Below are 17944 nucleotides of genomic sequence, written 5' to 3'. Positions count from 1 at the left end.
AAATTATTATTAAAGAATAAAAAACGAAATTTATATATAAACCATGTAAAACTTTATTTAAAAAATTTTGATAATTATTTTTATATAAAATAATTTTTAACTGACCCTATTCTCATATATAATGGGATGAGAGGGAGGTAAGGTAGTAGGCTGTCCCCAACGCCAGGTTGAGAGCAGCTTTCGTGGAAGACCTCCGACAGTCAGAATTTGAATAATGTTTTACTAAAAAAATAAACTAATGCACAAACCCAATAATCTCGATTGTGAAGAAATTGTTGTTATTTTTTGAGATCTTGAGTTCGACTACAAAAAATGTTAGGATAATAAGCGTTCAATGCTAAATAATTGAGAGTAATATTTAAACAGATATTATATTGTTCCTACCGCATAATAAAAAAACTAATAATAAATAACAATTTTATTTTGCATAATTTACTGAAATGTTCTTTTGGTACCTTATTTGTATGCTTACAGTTTTTTTAGGAGAGAATGATGCAATTAGAGCCTAAATATAATGTGAAATACCACGTGATTGAGCTACCTGTCAAACAAGTTATGCCGTTGGATTCAAAATAATTAGCACAAACGTAGGGTTAAGATGGGAAGGTGGAATGACGCGTTTTCAAATTGTAGTGTGGGGCCCATATCACATGGGGAATTGAAGAAAGAGACAGTGAGGAAATGTGTCAAGACAAAGAAATATTCAACGATTGGAATCACATGCATCCATACCATTAATTAATTTTTTTCTATTTCATCTATTGTAATTTTAATTTTTTAATTTATTCATTAAACTTTTAAATTAATTATTTTTTGTCATTATTGTTGAGGTATTAGTTGTAAACAGTTAGTTACCTTAAATTTGTTAGGCAGTTCCTTTGTTATATTTTGTTAGTTGTACACTTCTTTTATAAATAGGACCCTTTGGGGTGATTAATGTATGTACAGGTTTCACATTTTCTCTACTTAACATGGGTATCAGTTTGCTAGGTTTTTAACCCCATTTTTGCTTGATCCTGTGTTTCGACCCATCTCTCTTTGACGGGTTTTAACTGCTACGTCATTTCTAGGTTCCCCCCCAATTCGTGCGAGAGGGATAGCTTCGATCCAGCTCTTCATCCTCAGTGGGATCGCTGTAACGCGATCGTTTTATCTTGGATCCTCAATTCGGTCAGCAAAGAGCTCTCGGAAGGGATTGTCTTTGCTTCCAGCGCCGCCCTTGTCTGGAAAGATCTCAAGGAACGTTTGACAAAATCGATGGATCTCGCATTTTCTTTCTTCACCGTGAGATTGTGACGTTTGTGCAAGGTGACCTTTCGATTTCTTCCTATTTCACGAAAATGAAGTTGTTGTGGGATGAATTTGATGCGTTAGTCCACTTTTCTTCCTGTGCATGTCCTGATTCTCAAACGAATATTTGACATATTCATCAGCTGCGATTATTTCAATTCCTTATGGGTCTCAATGAGACCTTTTCGAGTATAAGAAGTCAAATCTTGCTTTTACAGCCGTTACCTTGTGTGAATCATGCTTATTCCATGATTTTGCAAGAGGAATCCAATCGAATTAATCTAGTAGGTATTTCTCCTCTCACAGACTCTACGGCTTTGTACTTGAACTCGTCTGTTTCTTCTAAGTTCAATGGGATTTGCGATTATTGTAAGGTCGAGGTCACAAGAAAGATCAGTGTTATTGGCTTATTGGATTTCCATCTGACTTCAAGTTTACAAAGCGTAAACAGTCCTCTGCTGCTTTGGTAACTGATGAAAATACTTCTGTTGATAGCGTACCTACTACTTCAGCTCAGTCTTTTACTCCAACACAGTACCAGCAGGTGTTGGCTCTTCTTCAGTCAACATCAGTTCCAGCTCAGTCAGTTTCTACTGCAAATATGTCAGGTATTGCTTCAACTTGTTTATCTGCTAAGGCTAGTTCTATATGAATTATAGATACTGGTTTTATTGATCACATCTGCTTTGACTGCTGTAGCTTGATTAATCCTCTTCCATGTGCTTTGAATTCTCAATTCGTTTATTTACCCAATGGTATACGTGCCTCTGTTACCCATACTAGTTCTGTAGCCTTGTCCTTTACCTGTGTAGTTCAAAATGTCCTTTATGTCCCTGAGTTTACCCACAATTTGTTGTCCATTTCTCGCTTAACCCGTGACTTAGATTGTACTATTTCCTTTCATACTGATTTTTGTTTGCTTTAGGAACACTCAAGTGGAAGGATGATGAAGATTGGTAGAATTTAGGGAGGCCTCTACACTCTTAATTTGTCTTATTCTGTTACTGATTCATGTGCCTTTACTATTCCTATTTTCAATTCTTCTCATTGTATGTCTTCTGCTCATATTACTCTTGATGTATGTCATGCTTGTTTAGGGCATGTTTCTCTTAATAAAATGCACAAGCTTCCTTTCTTAACCACTGTTAAGTCCACTGGTCATCATATTGATTCTTGTTCTATTTTTTCTCTTGCTAAACAAACTCGTCTACCATTTCCCATTAGTACTTCTAGAGCTGAATCACCCTTTGAACTTATCCATATGGATCTTTGGCAGCCTTACCGTATATCCACTCACTTGGGACAACGTTATTTTCTTATGATAGTTGATGATTTTAGCCGCATGACTTGGGTTTACCTGTTGAAATTAAAGTCTGATGTTCGTTTATATCATTCTCAGTTTGTTAAATTTGATCAAAATCAATTTTCGTCTACTATCAATTATTCGTAGTGACAATGGGTTAGAATTTTTGCTTCATATCGTTCATCTTAATTTGCTTCCCTAGGCATAATTCATCAGAGTTGTTGTGTTTCTACTCCTCAGCAGAATGGTATAGCCGAAAGGAAACATAGTCATCTTCTTGAGGTTGCTAGGGCTCTTAGGTTTACTTCTAAAGTCCCCATAGAATTTTGGGCTGAATGTATCAAAATAGCTTCTTGTTTGATTAACCGTTTACCTTATTCTGTTGTGAAGTGGTTAACTCCTTTTGAAGTTCTTTATAAAAAGCCTTCTTCTTGGTCTCTTATTAGGATCTTTGGTTGTCTATGTTTTGCTACTAATCTTCAAAGACAGGATAAATTTGCACTACGGTCCATTCTTACTGTTTTCATTGGTTACTCTTTTACTCAAAAAGGAATTGGCAAGTACCGGAGGTGCTTTTCTTATCTAATTTGCATCCTCCATAATCCGTATTAGAGAAAGCATGCAAGTTAAAGTTAGAGTCTCTAGGATATCAAAGTCCTAAACTAGGAGTGTCCTTAAGGTATCTAAAGATTCTCTTAACAGTTAGTAAATGTGATTCCTTAGGGCATGATTGAAATCTAGCACATAAGTAAACAATAAACATAATGTCTGGTCTACTTGCACTTAGATAAAGTAGAGATCCAATCATTGACCTATATAATTTAATATCTACACATTTACCTCCTTCATCTAAGTCAAGCTTTGTTGAAGAGCTCATTGGAGTATCATGAGGTTTGCTATTTTCCAGTCCAAACTTCTTGAGCATATCTTTGACGTACTTAGCTTGATTGATGAAGATGTCATCTTTTCTTTGCTTGATTTGGAGTCAAAAAAGAAAAATGAGAGATCCCCCATCATGCTCATTTCGAATTCACTTTGCATTAGCTTGGAAAATGTTTGGTAAAGAATATCATTAGTAGAACCAAATATTATATCATTAACATAAATTTAAACTACTAATAAATATTTACCTTTATGCTTTAAAAACAATGTACTGTCAACCTTCCCTTTTGAAAAACCTTTTTCAATTAAAAAATTTGACAATATTTCATACCAAGCTCTAGGAGCTTGTTTTAAACCATAAAGAGCTTTTGCCAATTTAAGAACATGATTCAGAAATTTTGAATTTCAAAACCTGGAGGTTGTTCCACATACACTTCTTCCTTTATAAAATCATTTAAAAATGCACTTTTAACATCCATTTGATATAATTTAAATTCATGAAAACATGCAAATGCTAATAACATTCTAATTGCTTCCATTCTAGCTACGGGAGCGTATGTTTCATCATAGTTTATGCCTTCTTCTTGAGTATACCCTTGAGCAACAAGTCTAGCCTTGTTTCTCACTATATTACCACTCTCATCAAGCTTATTCCTAAATACACATCTAGTACTTACAGTAGATTTATTACTAGGCCTTTCAACTAATGTCCATACTTTACTTCTCTCAAATTGATTTAACTGTTCTTGCATAGCCATAATCCAATGTTCATTATTTAATGCTTCTTTAATATTCTTAGGCTCTATGCATGAGATAAATGTAACATAATTACAAATATTTCTAAGAGAAGATCGAGTTGTTACCCATTTGGATGGATCACCTATAATTTCACCATCCTTGACATAGTTGTACTCTCTTGGATAAGAAGATACTTCCCTTTCTTCAATGGTTGGATTCTCAAGAGGATCATGAGTTTCCTCATTTTTCGTTTCCTCATTTTTCGTTTCTTCCTTTGATGATGGTTCTCCAACATCACTTGTATTTATAACATCTACATCATCATTCACACAAGAATCCTTCCTCCGAAGTGGATTATCATCGAAAACAACATGTATAGAATCTTCTACAACTAAAGTTCTTTTATTAAATACTCGATAAGTTTTAGAATTTAAGGAATAACCCAGAAAATTCTTTTATCACTTTTAGCATCAAATTTGCCAAGGTTCTCTTTACCGTTGTTTAAAACAAAACATTTACATCCAAAAGGATGAAAATAGCTAATGTTAGACTTTTTAATTTTAAAAATTTCATATGGAGTTTTCTTTAAAATTGGCCTAATCATTACTCGATTTATAACATAACAAGCGGTATTTGTGGCTTCCGTCCAAAAATATTTTGGCAAATTATTTTCACAGCATGGTTCTAGCCATTTCTTCTAAAGTTCAATTTTTCCTCTCAATAACTCCATTTTGTTGAGGTGTTTTAGGTGCTGAAAAATTATGGCTAATACCATTAGAATTACAAAACTCAGTAAATCCAAGATTTTCAAATTCAGTGCCATTATCACTCCTAACACTAGTTATAGAGTAACCTTTTTCATTTTGAATTATTTTTGAAAATGTGATGAAATGTTCTAATGCTTCATCTTTAGTACTTAAAAATAGAACTCAAGTATATCTAGAATAGTCATCTACCAAGACAAATGCATATTGTTTTCCACCCAAGCTAGTAGTCCTAGTTGGCCCAAAAAGATATATATGGATCAATGATAATACTCTACTAGTTGATACGTCATTAATGGATTTAAAAGAAACTCACTTTTGTTTTCCTTTAGCACAAGCATCACAGATTTTATCATTATCAAATTTAAGCTTAGGCAACCCTCGAACTAAATCACCTTGAATTAGCCGTTGCAAAACACTTATACTAGCATGTCCTAGTCTCTTATGCCATAACCAACTATCATGTTCATCCTTAGCCACTAGGCACAAATTAGTCATATCAATAGAATCTAAATGCACCATGTATATGTTTCATATTCTATGACCAACAAGCATAATCTGATTAGATGCAGTGTCAATGACTTTACAACCATTAATATCAAATATGACATTGAATCCTTTATCACAAAATTGACTAATACTCAATAGATTATGCTTTAATCCATTCACATATAAAACATTCTTAATTTGTATGGAAGAGGTATTATCAATAGTACCAATACCTTCAATGTGACCTTTTGAATAATCACCAAAAGTCACTTCTCCTCCATTTTTGACATTAAGCTCAATGAACCGGTTTTTGTCTCTGGTCATGTGTCTTGAGCATCCACTATCAAGGTACCATGAATTTGGATTTGTTTTCCGTGCCTTGTAGCAATGCTCCTTTTCCTACAAACATAGATTAATTTCTAATTTTTGGGACCCAAATTCGTTTGGGTCCATATTCATAGTTTCCAAAATCCTAGTCCCCTTAGGTATCCATTTGTGTAAGATATCCTTATCTTTAGTAGTAATGAGCTCCTTAGGAATCTATATACTTCTAACGATTTTTCCATTAGAGGTTCTTTGGGGACCTCTATGATTGTAGTTTTTAAAACTTTTTCTAACAAAGTTGGATTTTGAATTTTCTCCACTTTCAAAACGTTTTTTTTCCAACTTTATCAAAAGAAGCTTTAAGATCATCAATTTTCTTTTGATGATCATCATTAACCTTTGAAAGTAAATTTTGCAAATCTAAATTTTGCTTTTCAAACTCTTCTAGTTTGATTTGCAAATTTTTGATTTTACTTTCAAGATCGTTATTGGTTTTGGATATGAGTTTATTTTCATTTTTCAATTTTGAAACATCATTTTTATATTTTAAAAATAATTTCTCATAATCCGAAGCCAACCCATTATATTCCTCTAATAGCTCATCATAGGATAAATCATCAAAATCAGATGAGTTTGAGGTTACCTTAGAATCTTCCCCGAATGCCATTAAGCACAAGTTTGCTACTTCTTGTTCCTCTTCATCGGAACCTTCTTCATCACTCCATGTAGCCACATGAGCCTTGTGCTTATTCTTTGATTGACCCTTTCTCTTCAATTGTGGGCAATCATATTTGACATGCCCCGGCTTTTTGCATTCATAGCAAATGATCGGGTCCTTCTCTTTTGGTTCATTTTTTAGGCCTTCATTTCGTTTGAATTTTCTTCTTCGGTAAGGTCTCATCATTTTTCTGAACCGTTTGACAAACAATGACATTTCCTCGTCATCGTCATCTTCATCCGAATCACTCATTTTTTGTGGATTTGAGAACAACTCCAATGTTTTTCTTCTTCTCCTTCTCCTTTGGTGTCTCTTCAATCTTATCAAGGTCCACCTCATCTTCAAGCACCATTTCATGAGTGAGGAGTGAACCGATTAGCTCTTCATGAGTTAAGGATGTTAGATCCTTAGACTCGATGATTGTCGTCTTCTTTGATTGCCACGATTTTGAGAAGGAGTAGACTAACTTTCTCACAAGCTTTTCATTTGAAATGATCTCTCCATATGATTTGAGACAATTGATAATCGTTGAGAATCTATCCGTCATAGCTTTGATATCTTCATTTGGTTTCATCCTTAAATTTTCATAGCTATGCTTTAAAATACTAATTTTAGATTTCTTTACCTCATCGGTACCTTCATGAGTGACTTGAAGTTTATATCATATTTCTTTGGTGGTTGTACAAGATGAAACTCTTACGTATTCATCTGGTCCAAGAGCACAAAATATGATATGGATGGCTTTGGAGTTGAGTTGGAACATTTTTGTCTCTCATTCACTCCATAATCTTGGATGAGTGAGAGGCTTGAAGTATCATTCTTCTATGACATTTCATGCTCCCATGTCACTTGCTTGAATGAAGTACATCATTCTATTCTTTCAATAGGCATAGTTAGCCCCATTGAAGAAAGGAGGCTTGTTGACGGACATCGAATCGAGACCGGAGTCGAAGTTTGAAGCGGAGGCCATTGATGACTTTGATTATCGATATCTCTTCCCGAATCGACTCATGAGGCGATTAAACTTTCAAATGAGTTAGACTCTGATACTAATTGTTGAGTTAATCGATTGATGGAATCGGCCAAGAGGGGGTGAATTGTCAATAAAAATTTTGGTGGAAGCTTTTGCAAAAAATTGAAAATAATTGCACAGCGATTTAGAGTGGTTCGACTTTCTCAATCAAAGTCTACGACCACTACCTTAGCTATCCATACTAAGGAGTTTCCACAAATTCACTAATTTGTCTTTCTTTTGAGGACAAAGAGTAACCTTACAAACCCTCAAGAATTATACCCCAAATTCTTGAGAACACACTCTCTCTCAAAGAGAACAATACAAATTTTGCAAACTTACAAGGAAATCCTCACAAGGTAGATTGTTTGCACAATTCTAGAACAAAGAAAAGAACACTAAAAAATGAATACAATTGAGCACAATAAGTGTTCTTGAAAGCAAGATGAATATTGAATGAAAAATAGGCTTTAAATGCTCAAACTTGAGGTTTGATGCTTTCTCTTTGATTCTCTCTTGATTCTAGTTTGATTTGAAAATCTTGATTTTACTTTCAAGATCGTTATTGGTTTGGATATGAGTTTTTTATATTTCTTGTATGTGATCAATGGCTTCTAAGCTTGCTTAAATACACCTTGAATCACTTATGAACGTTGGGGATCATTAATGAAGATAATATAGCCATTTTAGTGTGAAAACAGTTAATTAAAACAGTTGGGAGCGTCAGTGCATCGATGCATACCCATGGTACATCAGTGCATCAGTGTAAAGTTCAAATATTTTGACCGTTGGACCCTTAGTGCATTGGTGCACTCTTATCAATGCATCAAGTGCTTTCGATGTTTCAAAATAGCCAGAGTGCATCGATGCATGGCTGGTGCATCGATGCATCAAATGCATTCGATGTTTTCATAAAATCCTCAGTGCATCGGTGCATCGTATATGCATCGATGCATCAAATGCATTCGATGTTCAATTTAATTCATTGTGCATCGATGCATGGTTTGGTGCATCGGTGCATCACTCTTAAAAATTGATTTTAGGCTTGATTTTGGTTCAAAATACTGTGAAAATTGTTTCAAAAATACATTATGTATAAAACACAATTTTACACATTTAATAAGGTTTGAAATTGATCTTAAAAGACTTGGAGTAATAATTTGATATTCAATTAATTAAATCGAATATTCTTAGAAAATCATTTGTAAAATCTTAAAATTCATTTAAATTTAATTTGTTATATCGAAACACAAAATGTTTTCAACATTAATTATTGTGAAAATATTTTTAAATATTTTTTACAAGACAATATAATTTAAGTTTCAATTGTAATGTCACTTTCTTGATGAACTATAATTGGAATATGACTTTGAATTTCGAATAGAATTTTAAATTTTAATTGGAATATTAAGTTGAATTTGGATTTGCATTTTAAAAACATTTAACAAACATTTAATGTTGAATTTGAATTTAAATTTTAAAAATATTGTTGTGACAACCATTAAACATTTAAATAACATTGCAAAATTACATAAAATTTTGAAATACAACTATTTAAATAACATTTGAATACAACTGGATCAACGATGTCGTCTTTTCGAATGAGTTCCACAAGACGTTGATTGTCTATTTCGCAGAAGATTTCTTCGTATAACTTGCTCTTTATTATCCTCATCTTCACTATCATCATCATCATCATCATCGACATTTTGTTCATTTGACATGAATGATGATGAAGGGTCTGTATAAAATAACGACGCTGGAGGAGTGTTACTAGCAATCCCACCGCTCATATAGAATTGAGAAAACTGTGAAAATATTGACATCGATGTCTGTGATCCAGTTGGAGTTTGAGGTGTTTGTGAAGAAGCACCACCAGCCAAATAAGATGCATATGAACCATATGTTGGATAATTAAACATAGCCGTATAGCACTTCCATGGGTGTCATAAAACCCTACAGGTTGAGTATGTAACCTTGTGGGCTGAGTATGTACCCCTGTGGGCTAGGAATGTAATCATGCGGAGATGACATATGAACTGGTGGGCTCGACATATGCCCTTGCGGAGATGGCATCTGAACTGGTGGGCTGAGCGTGTACCCTTGTGGCATCATCATCGGTGGATATGATGGATTTGTGATGGTTCTGGTCGTGCGATGATCGAACCAGTAGTGGTTTCTCTCCGTCCACGAGTCGGGGGACGATGATATTGACGTGGACGCCTATCTCGACGCCTATGAATGCTAACCCCTCGTGTTTCCGCCGAAAAAAGAAACAACTTTCCGTTTTCATTAAACCACTCTATATAGTTATCTGTAACCATATGACCAGTTTCAGCGTAAAACTATTGAGGGGGCAAGTGTTCATACCGGTTCTCCCAAATCGCAATCTAATCTTTGTGTTTCACCACCCAATTGACATATTTCTTTCCTCGTCTGTCTATGTTATGCATGTTGTCTAAATTCATATGTGCTTAAGGAATATATTGCGTACAACAAAATTGACGGAGCACACGATCAACCGGATGCCACTCAACAATAGCATAACTTATAAGAGGTACAACTGACATCCAAACATCTAATGACCCACTCAGGTGGGGTAGGATACAAGCATTGACTTCATCGGGTTCGGGTTCGGGTTCAGGTTCGGGTATATTGCGAAAGTTATTGGCGGTTGTAAACTCGAACCCATCATAACTTCCGCATTAGTTGAGAGATAGAGACTGGAGACACACATTTCGTCTTCCATGTGGAGAGTGTACAATTACATTGGAGGATGTCTCAATGCATTTGGGGCTTCCCATTGACGGAAATATTATGTGTGGTGTGGCCGATGGTGATTAGCATTCAATATGCATGGAGTATCTTGGAGTTGCTCCGCCAGATTTCAGTAGAGGTAGAATATCTTTATCATGGCTAACAACCAATATTGAAGTTTTGAATGAAAATGCTTCTGAGGATGAAGCAAAGGCATGTGCTCGGGCTTATATACTACGAATCATTGGAGGAATATTGATGTCTGACAAATCTCGCAACCAGGTGCATTGTATGTGGTTGCGTCATCTATTGATTTTGATAAAGCAGGAAGATACAGTTGGGGCTCTAAGTTTTTTGCATTTCTCTTTAAAGAAATCTGTCGTGCAACGATTAATAAAATTGTTATCGGTGGAAAGAGCTTCCCGGAAACGCGCCTTATGTCCACATAAGCAAATTTTGCTAAAGAGCTTCCCCGGAAACGTGCCTTACTGCCACCTCAGACGAAAGGGTGTTAGTTAGGGAAATATTGGTCAAAGGGTGTTATTTAGGGCATATTAAGTTTATAGGGTGTTAGTTAGGTCAAATCGCCCCTCTATTATACCTGATGATGATTTTTTGGTTATATCACCAGCAACTTCTTCCTCTGCTATTCCCTCAACTGAGTCATCTTCTTTACCGTTCATTCTCATTACAATCAGTTACTCCATCAATTTCTCTTCCTACTGTTAGTTATTCTTTCGATGTCTCTCTAGGCTTGGTTTTAACAGGTGAACCCGTTCCTCCCATACCTAATATTTCTCCAAATGTCAGAAAATCATCCTTGTTTAGAGGCCTCCATCGTGGTTACAAGATTTTGTACATTCTGCCAATCTTCCATCCCTAGGTTTTTACCCAATTTCTTATTGTTTCTTATACTTACTTACCTACTATACACAACTGTTTCTTGCCTCTACATCTTTTATTTTTTTAGCATAAATCTTTCAAAGAAGCCATTCAAAATCCCCTTTGGGTTCAAGCTATGAAAGAGGAGATTCAAGCTTTAAAAAGCAATCAGACTTGGTCTGTGGTACCATTGCCTCCTCACAAATAACTATTGGCTTCAAATGGGTTTTTTCGTGTGAAGTATAAGTCTTTGGTGAAGTTGAGCGATTAAGGTCCGATTGGTGGCTAAAGGATACAATCAATGTGAAGTGTGGATTTTGTTGATATATTCTCTCCATTCGTGAATTGGTTACGATTCGAACTGTAATAGCCTTAGCAGCTCAGTTTCGTTAGCCTCTCTTCAAATGGATGTTTACAATGCATTCTTCAACGGGATCTTAGAAGATGTTTATATGGAGTTGCCTTAAGGTTTTTGTAGCCAGTAGAGGGTCGAGTGTGTAAATTGAAAAAATCTTTGTATGGCCTTAAACAAGCATCACGGCAATGTAACCTAGAGTTGACTGAAACATTGAAAAATTATGGTTATGAACAAAGTTGGTATGATTATTAAATGTTTACCTAGAGACAGGGCGATAGAATGGTCATTATGTTGATTTATGTTGATGACTTATCACAGGGAATTACAAGGAGTTGATAGTTGAATTGAAGGGCATACTGAATAAGAATTTTCGAATGAAGGACTTGGGTATTCTGAAATTCCTTTTGGGGATTGAGGTGATGATGTCAAAAGAATGAATCATTATTAGTCAAAGGAAGTATGCCATGGAGCTTATCGAGGACACAGGTTTAGGGGGAGCTAAACCCTTGGAACAGAACTTGAAATTGACCACAGTTAATCATTTACTTTCGTAGTTAGTCATTTACTTTCGTAGTTGTTATTAGAACTTTGCTATGACATTTGTTTGCTTTAGAGATAGCTTTATGAATAAATTGATGATGTTTGATGATGAGAAAACTTTTTTATTGGTTGTATTTGAATGTACATGACTATTGAGATTGGTAGAATTAACTTTAGAACTTGATTCTTTGCGATGACTTATACACGATTGTATGTTCTCTATGCTTAAGAATTTTAGAATTTTTTATGAAGAACTCTTGCATGCCTTAGTATGAATTGATATTTGAACGTGAATGATAAATGAAATCATTAAAGGCTTACACTAACTCCCTTGTGCATTAAATATTTTGAATCGTGAATAATGTTAAAGCATAAATAGAGGTACACTCCACTTTGCATTGTTTTGCCTGGAAAACCCCTTGAATAAAAGGCAACAATAGCGTATGAGTGATGAAAGTAGTCACGGGATGACTCTACTCAATAGGCTAGGGAATGGGGTGTTTGCTTCACTTCATTTTCAGGTCTAGGACAATAGGTGTGATGGGCTGACTCTCCTCGTAACAGTGAAAAAAAAAAAAGAAAAATTTCTCTAAGGTAATGAGAGTAAACATGTGCTTAAAGGTTAAACAAATACTAAGTTAGAATAGAGAACTTACTTAGATTTTTAACTTTTTTAAGCATAGATTGGATGCAATTAAAGAAACATTCAAGAACCTAATCTTAGGGAAAAATTATTAAAGTCTTAATATGTCTAGCATGTTGAAGCTTATGTTTCTGAGGAATGAATTCTTACCATAACTGTCTTGAATTGAATTATACCGTAACATTCTTTCTTCAAATCACTACTCATTGCTTGAGGATATGCAATAGCTTAAGTTTGGAGTGTGTTAACCCCGTAAAAAAGTATATTTAGTGTCCTTTTACTTCAGGTATGTTTGTTTTCAAGCTCGTTTAGTTGGATATAACTGTATAATTCATGCATATGATGGAGTTAATTATGAGCTTAATTTCTTATAGAATGGTTCTGCTATGCGTTAAGGTTGGCGTTTTGGTGTTTTGTTGTAGGTTAAGAAAAACTGATGGGGTATGAATTATGTTGCAGGATTTGGGACAACATTTCTGGGCACACAAAAGGACAAAAAGATATATTTGTAAGTAGTTGTCACGTGAACCCACAAGCCAACTGTTCACTATTTATTTACTTAGATTTGTAAGAGCTTGCGAGAATTAACTTAATCTATGTTTGATGATTGATAATGGGTAAGTTGAGAAGCGAAACTCTAACTCACCTTAGAGATAAGATAGAGTTTCAATGAATATAAGGAGTAAAGCCTCATATAGTAAATTGCTAGGGTTTATGCATAGATGCCTCACTTTAGCATTTTCACTATTAGTTTTCTTACTAGAGATAGCTAGAAACAACTTAGTAAACTCTATCGAGCTGCGTACTAACGAAAGTGTACGACATTTCATGAAGACAAGTTTTAGGATTCCATAATAGACTCAGCCTTTTATCCTTCTTGAGTGTTTCACACTTGTGAGGTCTCGTATCGTTGTCTTATCTCGTAACCCATTTCTCCACACAATTTTGCTACAGTGTTTCTCAATATTATCTTTTCTGTACAAAAATTAATTCACCTGTTCATACCACTCATATACAGTCATCAAGATCAAGGAAACTCGAATTTGAGTGAGTCAAACAAGTAATGGGTGAATCTAAAGGACATAATTTGCGGAATTCAATTTTCACAAGTCTAAATTTTCAAAAGTTTGATCTAACACAATATCGAACCGAGTCCCTTAACAACCAACATATGAATTATCATAATGACTCTTATTAGGGTATAATACGATTGTTTTAGAATGAACACAACCACTTACCTTCATAGGACATTCGACAAATGAATTGTTATTAGAAACATTAGAGTATCCATTTTATAGGACTGGAAAGACATTCGATTAATAAGGAAAGAAAAAGATTTATCAGATTGCATACAAACATCACCTAAAGATCACAGGTAGAAAATCTTCAAAACTGAAGAGACTTCCACTTATTAAGTTAACGAAACGATCTATTTGATGGTTCTTAATTTCGAAGGAACACTTAAGAACACCACTGATAAAATTGAACATCATATTGGAATGATCGTAATGAAGCATCAGGCTCATGAAGTTTGTGGAGACATCTATCAAAACGATCACCCCCAAGATAAAATTGAAAACCTATAACCGATATATAACTCTTAATAACATAGTGTTCTATGAAATTGACTCATCGTAGGTCATTGATTTAAGATAATAACATGTACTTTTTGTTAGATTAAAATCCATAATTATGGGCACATATTTATAATGTATATTGTTATCATAAAATAAGTTATCAATTATGTTATAAAGTCATAAGGTATTAGAAGTTTCAGGAAAATAAGTGTAGATACTATTAAAGTTGTATTTATAAATTGATGTGGGGCAAAGTTATAAGTACAAATGATTACTTCTTAAATCAGTTATACAAAGGGATTATGGTCCCAAAAAAATAGATAATCTCGTATTTATTCTTATCCCCATCAGAGAGTTTATACCTAAGGGAACTCTATCTTTTTGGAAGATCACAACCAAAGAAAGACTTAAAGATTTCAGCCTATTAATTAATTCAAGTATGCTTCCGCAAATATAGTATTTCTTATTCTTTATGATTTGATCCTGGTTTGATTTCATATTTATTATGGTTTGATTCTAACAAGTGATCATCGCCTCAACATGTTGAGTTATTATGAATCAATTAATTTTAGGGTTTATGATTTAGGGATTAAAAAATCGATTGTTTGCTATTTGTTGGTTTAAGTGTGATCCAGATTAAAAAACCTATTAGGGTTTGTTTAATTTTCTGATTGCTATTGTAATCAAATAGTTTTACATCTTTATGGATGCGTGATGACCTTGGTGTGCTTGCGTTAATCTTGACATTCTTTGTAATGCAAACACTTTTGATTGCATATTCCGTGCATCATATTTTAATTTTCTACACGAATGCATATTTTGACATTCAATGACATATAGAATTTCTATAGGTTTATAAATATGTGAACTTGTTTCTTCAAAAATTAGTTTTGGACTTGGCATGTGTTTTGATTTTTTTTCTCTGCAATGTATTCGGATAAGATAAGTTTATATTAAAAAATAGTTTTGGACTTGACATGTGTTTTGATTTTGATTCATTCCTTGATCATTGTTGTTCACAAATAGTATTATAATGGTCCATCTAATTGTTAATGTTTTAAAGTTATCTTCAAAATTAGTTTTGGACTTGGCATGTTTTTGATTTTTTTTCTCTGCAATGTTCGGATAAGATAAGTTTATATTAAAAATAGTTTTGGACTTGACATGTGTTTTGATTTTGATTCATTCCTTGATCATTGTTGTTCACAAATATATTATAATGTCCATCTAATTGTTAATGTTTTAAAGTTAAATCCGATTCTATTGAAATATCGTGTTTTTAGATGCTTTTGGTTCACTGCATTACGATATAGCTATATTTGCTTATAATATTTGAAATCTAATATTTTATCTTCATACCGATTTGGAATATATATTAATGGATTATGAGTTATGGATACTTGGTTTCAGTAAAAGCATATATAATATTAATGTTTTATTTACTTTTTCGTATTTTAACCATTTAGTTTTGGTTTCTTGTATCGTGATTTGGTTTAATTTGATGATATATGTTTTAGAAATGCTTGAGGAATAGTTAAAGATTTATGTTTTCGGTTTCTATTACCGTCGCTTAGACAACCTTATTATGAGTTACTTCAGAAATCATGACATGATTAGAAAATCATTTTGATTTTGACTATTATAGATTATGGAATATATATTTGGCATTGATATATTTATCCAGTTTGGTTAAAGATTTAATTCATTAGTATGTATTTTGACTTTGACTTTTTGTTAAATATGATTATTTTGAATTCAGTTTGTTTTTTTGGTATTTAGAAAGTTTTGGGGTTAAATGCATGTTTAAGGACTTCTTCAGAAACAATAAAAAACTTGAGTTTTTTATTTTGGACAACACTATTTATTTAACCTTTTTTTTGTGTTCCGAATGTTGTAGTGCAATCATAAATTTAATTTTTGTTACCTTTGATTGTTATAGAAATATTAACTTTGAATAATAATTTTGAGACGACTTAATTAAAGCAATTAGTCATTAAAGTGACCCTAATTCTGGAAAATATTTTATTTTAAATATGAAGGATTATGTGCATGTAACTTAAGATATGTTAGTATGATTGGTCATAGGAAGATTAATAGTTGATATAATCACATGTACAACTTTGGTAATAAGCATGTGATCATTATCAACTTGTGTGTGAGTAATAAATCAGCCCAAATGAAGATTTTTATTTGACATATTATTATATCAATGAGGTTACCTACTAGATATCACTTAAGGTGAATATTTTTTCTAAAGATGAAATATTAATGGAGTATCTGATATTTGAGATAAGGTTTAAGTGTATTCAAATTTATTGTTATTTTGATTATCTTTCAATTTCCTTGAAAGATAAAATTAAAAGAAATTGATTGGTTGACAATTATATGATTTATTTATATTGTTAATGCAATATATGAATATATTCAATTCGGTTTTTTCAGTTTAGATTGTTGGTTATTAGAATATATATATATATATATATATTAAACACTTATTTATATGATGTTATGTATATTTTGATAAATTAGTTGAAACATAATCCACCAAAGTGACCTCTTTTGTGTAGACTGATTTATTTAAAATATCAAGATGATTATGTATTTCTTGTGATTCATGTGTTTATTAATAAACCCAAGGAAAGTTAATATTTGGTCGGATTTCATACGACACCTATGGTAATATGTGACAGTATAAGGTACTTTGTGATCATTTCATTAGTCCAAAGATTAGTCTATTATTGACATAGCTTATGTCAGTTTGATGACTACAAAAGATACCGTTTACTGCTAATATTATGTCCAAGACTTGATATTGATGTAATTTTGATATCTTGTTATGGAAATTAGCTATTATTTTGAATTTATTGTTGCTTATGCAGCTTTCTTGTTTATTTTTTTCATCTAGTTCTTTTTATGTCACAGTTTCTGCTAATATCAATTTTATTATCATGCTTAATTAGACAAATTTTAAGTAATGACAAATGCAATTGCATAAGTTTTGGTTGTATGAACATATACTTTGCACTAGAAAGAACAATTTCCACCTCTTATGGTATAACTCCTTAATGGTATGAAGATTTTGAGAGGTAAAATTTGTTCAATTGTATAAGTTTATTGGCCATGAAGCATAACATTTTAGAAGCCTTTAGGGGCACAATCTGAAAGATTACTAAGGCTAATGGTTTCCTTGACGAAATTGAGAAATGTTTTCTCAAAACAATAGGTTAAATGACTAACTTTTTGTCTCATTGATGTCTATAAGTATAAGGGTCAAGGAAAGGGAGGAGTACATTATGGATATGTTTCTTATTGCTTAAGACTTAAGGTGCTTAGATCGAGTTTTTTCTGAAGAATTACTTGTTCTTAGAATTTCATATCGCTTCCTATCGACTTTAATCACTTAAAGGGTTAAATGAACTCTAAATGAGCTCATTTTTTATTGTGTGCAGGAGGAAGAAAGGTTGAAGCATAATATTTTTCAAGTACTCATTGAAAAGTGCATATAAAGATAAGGCCAAAAAATAAAATTAGAATGTAGTTGTTAAGGGTCAGCTCAAAGAGACAACGACATACAAAGGATTGTTCTCTTTCGAATAAGTTAGGACATATGGGAAGTGAATTCTACAACAATAAGCAACTACTTTGGTTATTCTGAGCAATTTATGGG

At 33.2% G+C, this 17944-nt stretch overlaps 1 protein-coding gene across 3 annotated transcripts; it reads left to right on the top strand.

Moving 5' to 3' along the window:
• Positions 1–956: 956 nt before the first annotated feature.
• LOC120214473 lies at positions 957–13374 on the top strand. 3 transcript variants are annotated; one of them, XR_005524869.1, is made up of 3 exons: positions 957–1308; positions 1597–1898; positions 13160–13374. XR_005524869.1 is itself a non-coding variant. In XM_039212364.1 (3 exons), exons 1-3 carry the CDS (start codon positions 1455–1457, stop codon positions 13210–13212), a joined length of 411 nt encoding a protein of 136 aa, XP_039068295.1. In that variant the 5' UTR covers positions 957–1454; the 3' UTR covers positions 13213–13374. The 3 variants fall into 3 exon arrangements, 2 of the variants coding, with proteins under 2 accessions (XP_039068295.1, XP_039068296.1); XM_039212364.1 differs by having other exon boundaries at positions 957–1578; positions 1665–1898; XM_039212365.1 differs by lacking the exon at positions 13160–13374 and adding an exon at positions 2216–2625 and having other exon boundaries at positions 957–1578; positions 1665–1898.
• The last annotated feature ends 4570 nt before the right edge of the window (positions 13375–17944 follow it).

The sequence above is a fragment of the Hibiscus syriacus genome, unplaced genomic scaffold (assembly GCF_006381635.1).
Source record: "Hibiscus syriacus cultivar Baekdansim isolate YM2019G1 unplaced genomic scaffold, ASM638163v2 tig00110065_pilon, whole genome shotgun sequence".
Taxonomy (NCBI): Eukaryota; Viridiplantae; Streptophyta; class Magnoliopsida; order Malvales; family Malvaceae; genus Hibiscus; species Hibiscus syriacus.
Note: the sequence above shows the minus strand (reverse complement) of the source record. Positions and strands in the feature narration are given on the sequence as shown.

What these genes read in the sequence shown, in the direction of transcription:
- LOC120214473 (XM_039212364.1), top strand. Translation starts at nt 1,455, where the DNA reads ATGGGTCTCAATGAGACCTTTTCGAGTATAAGAAGTCAAATCTTGCTT. An exon ending in CAATCGAATTAATCTAGTAG is followed by an intron (nt 1,579 to 1,664) that starts GTATTTCTCCTC and finishes GATTATTGTAAG; the next exon opens with GTCGAGGTCACAAGAAAGAT. An exon ending in TTCTACTGCAAATATGTCAG is followed by an intron (nt 1,899 to 13,159) that starts GTATTGCTTCAA and finishes ATTATGTTGCAG; the next exon opens with GATTTGGGACAACATTTCTG.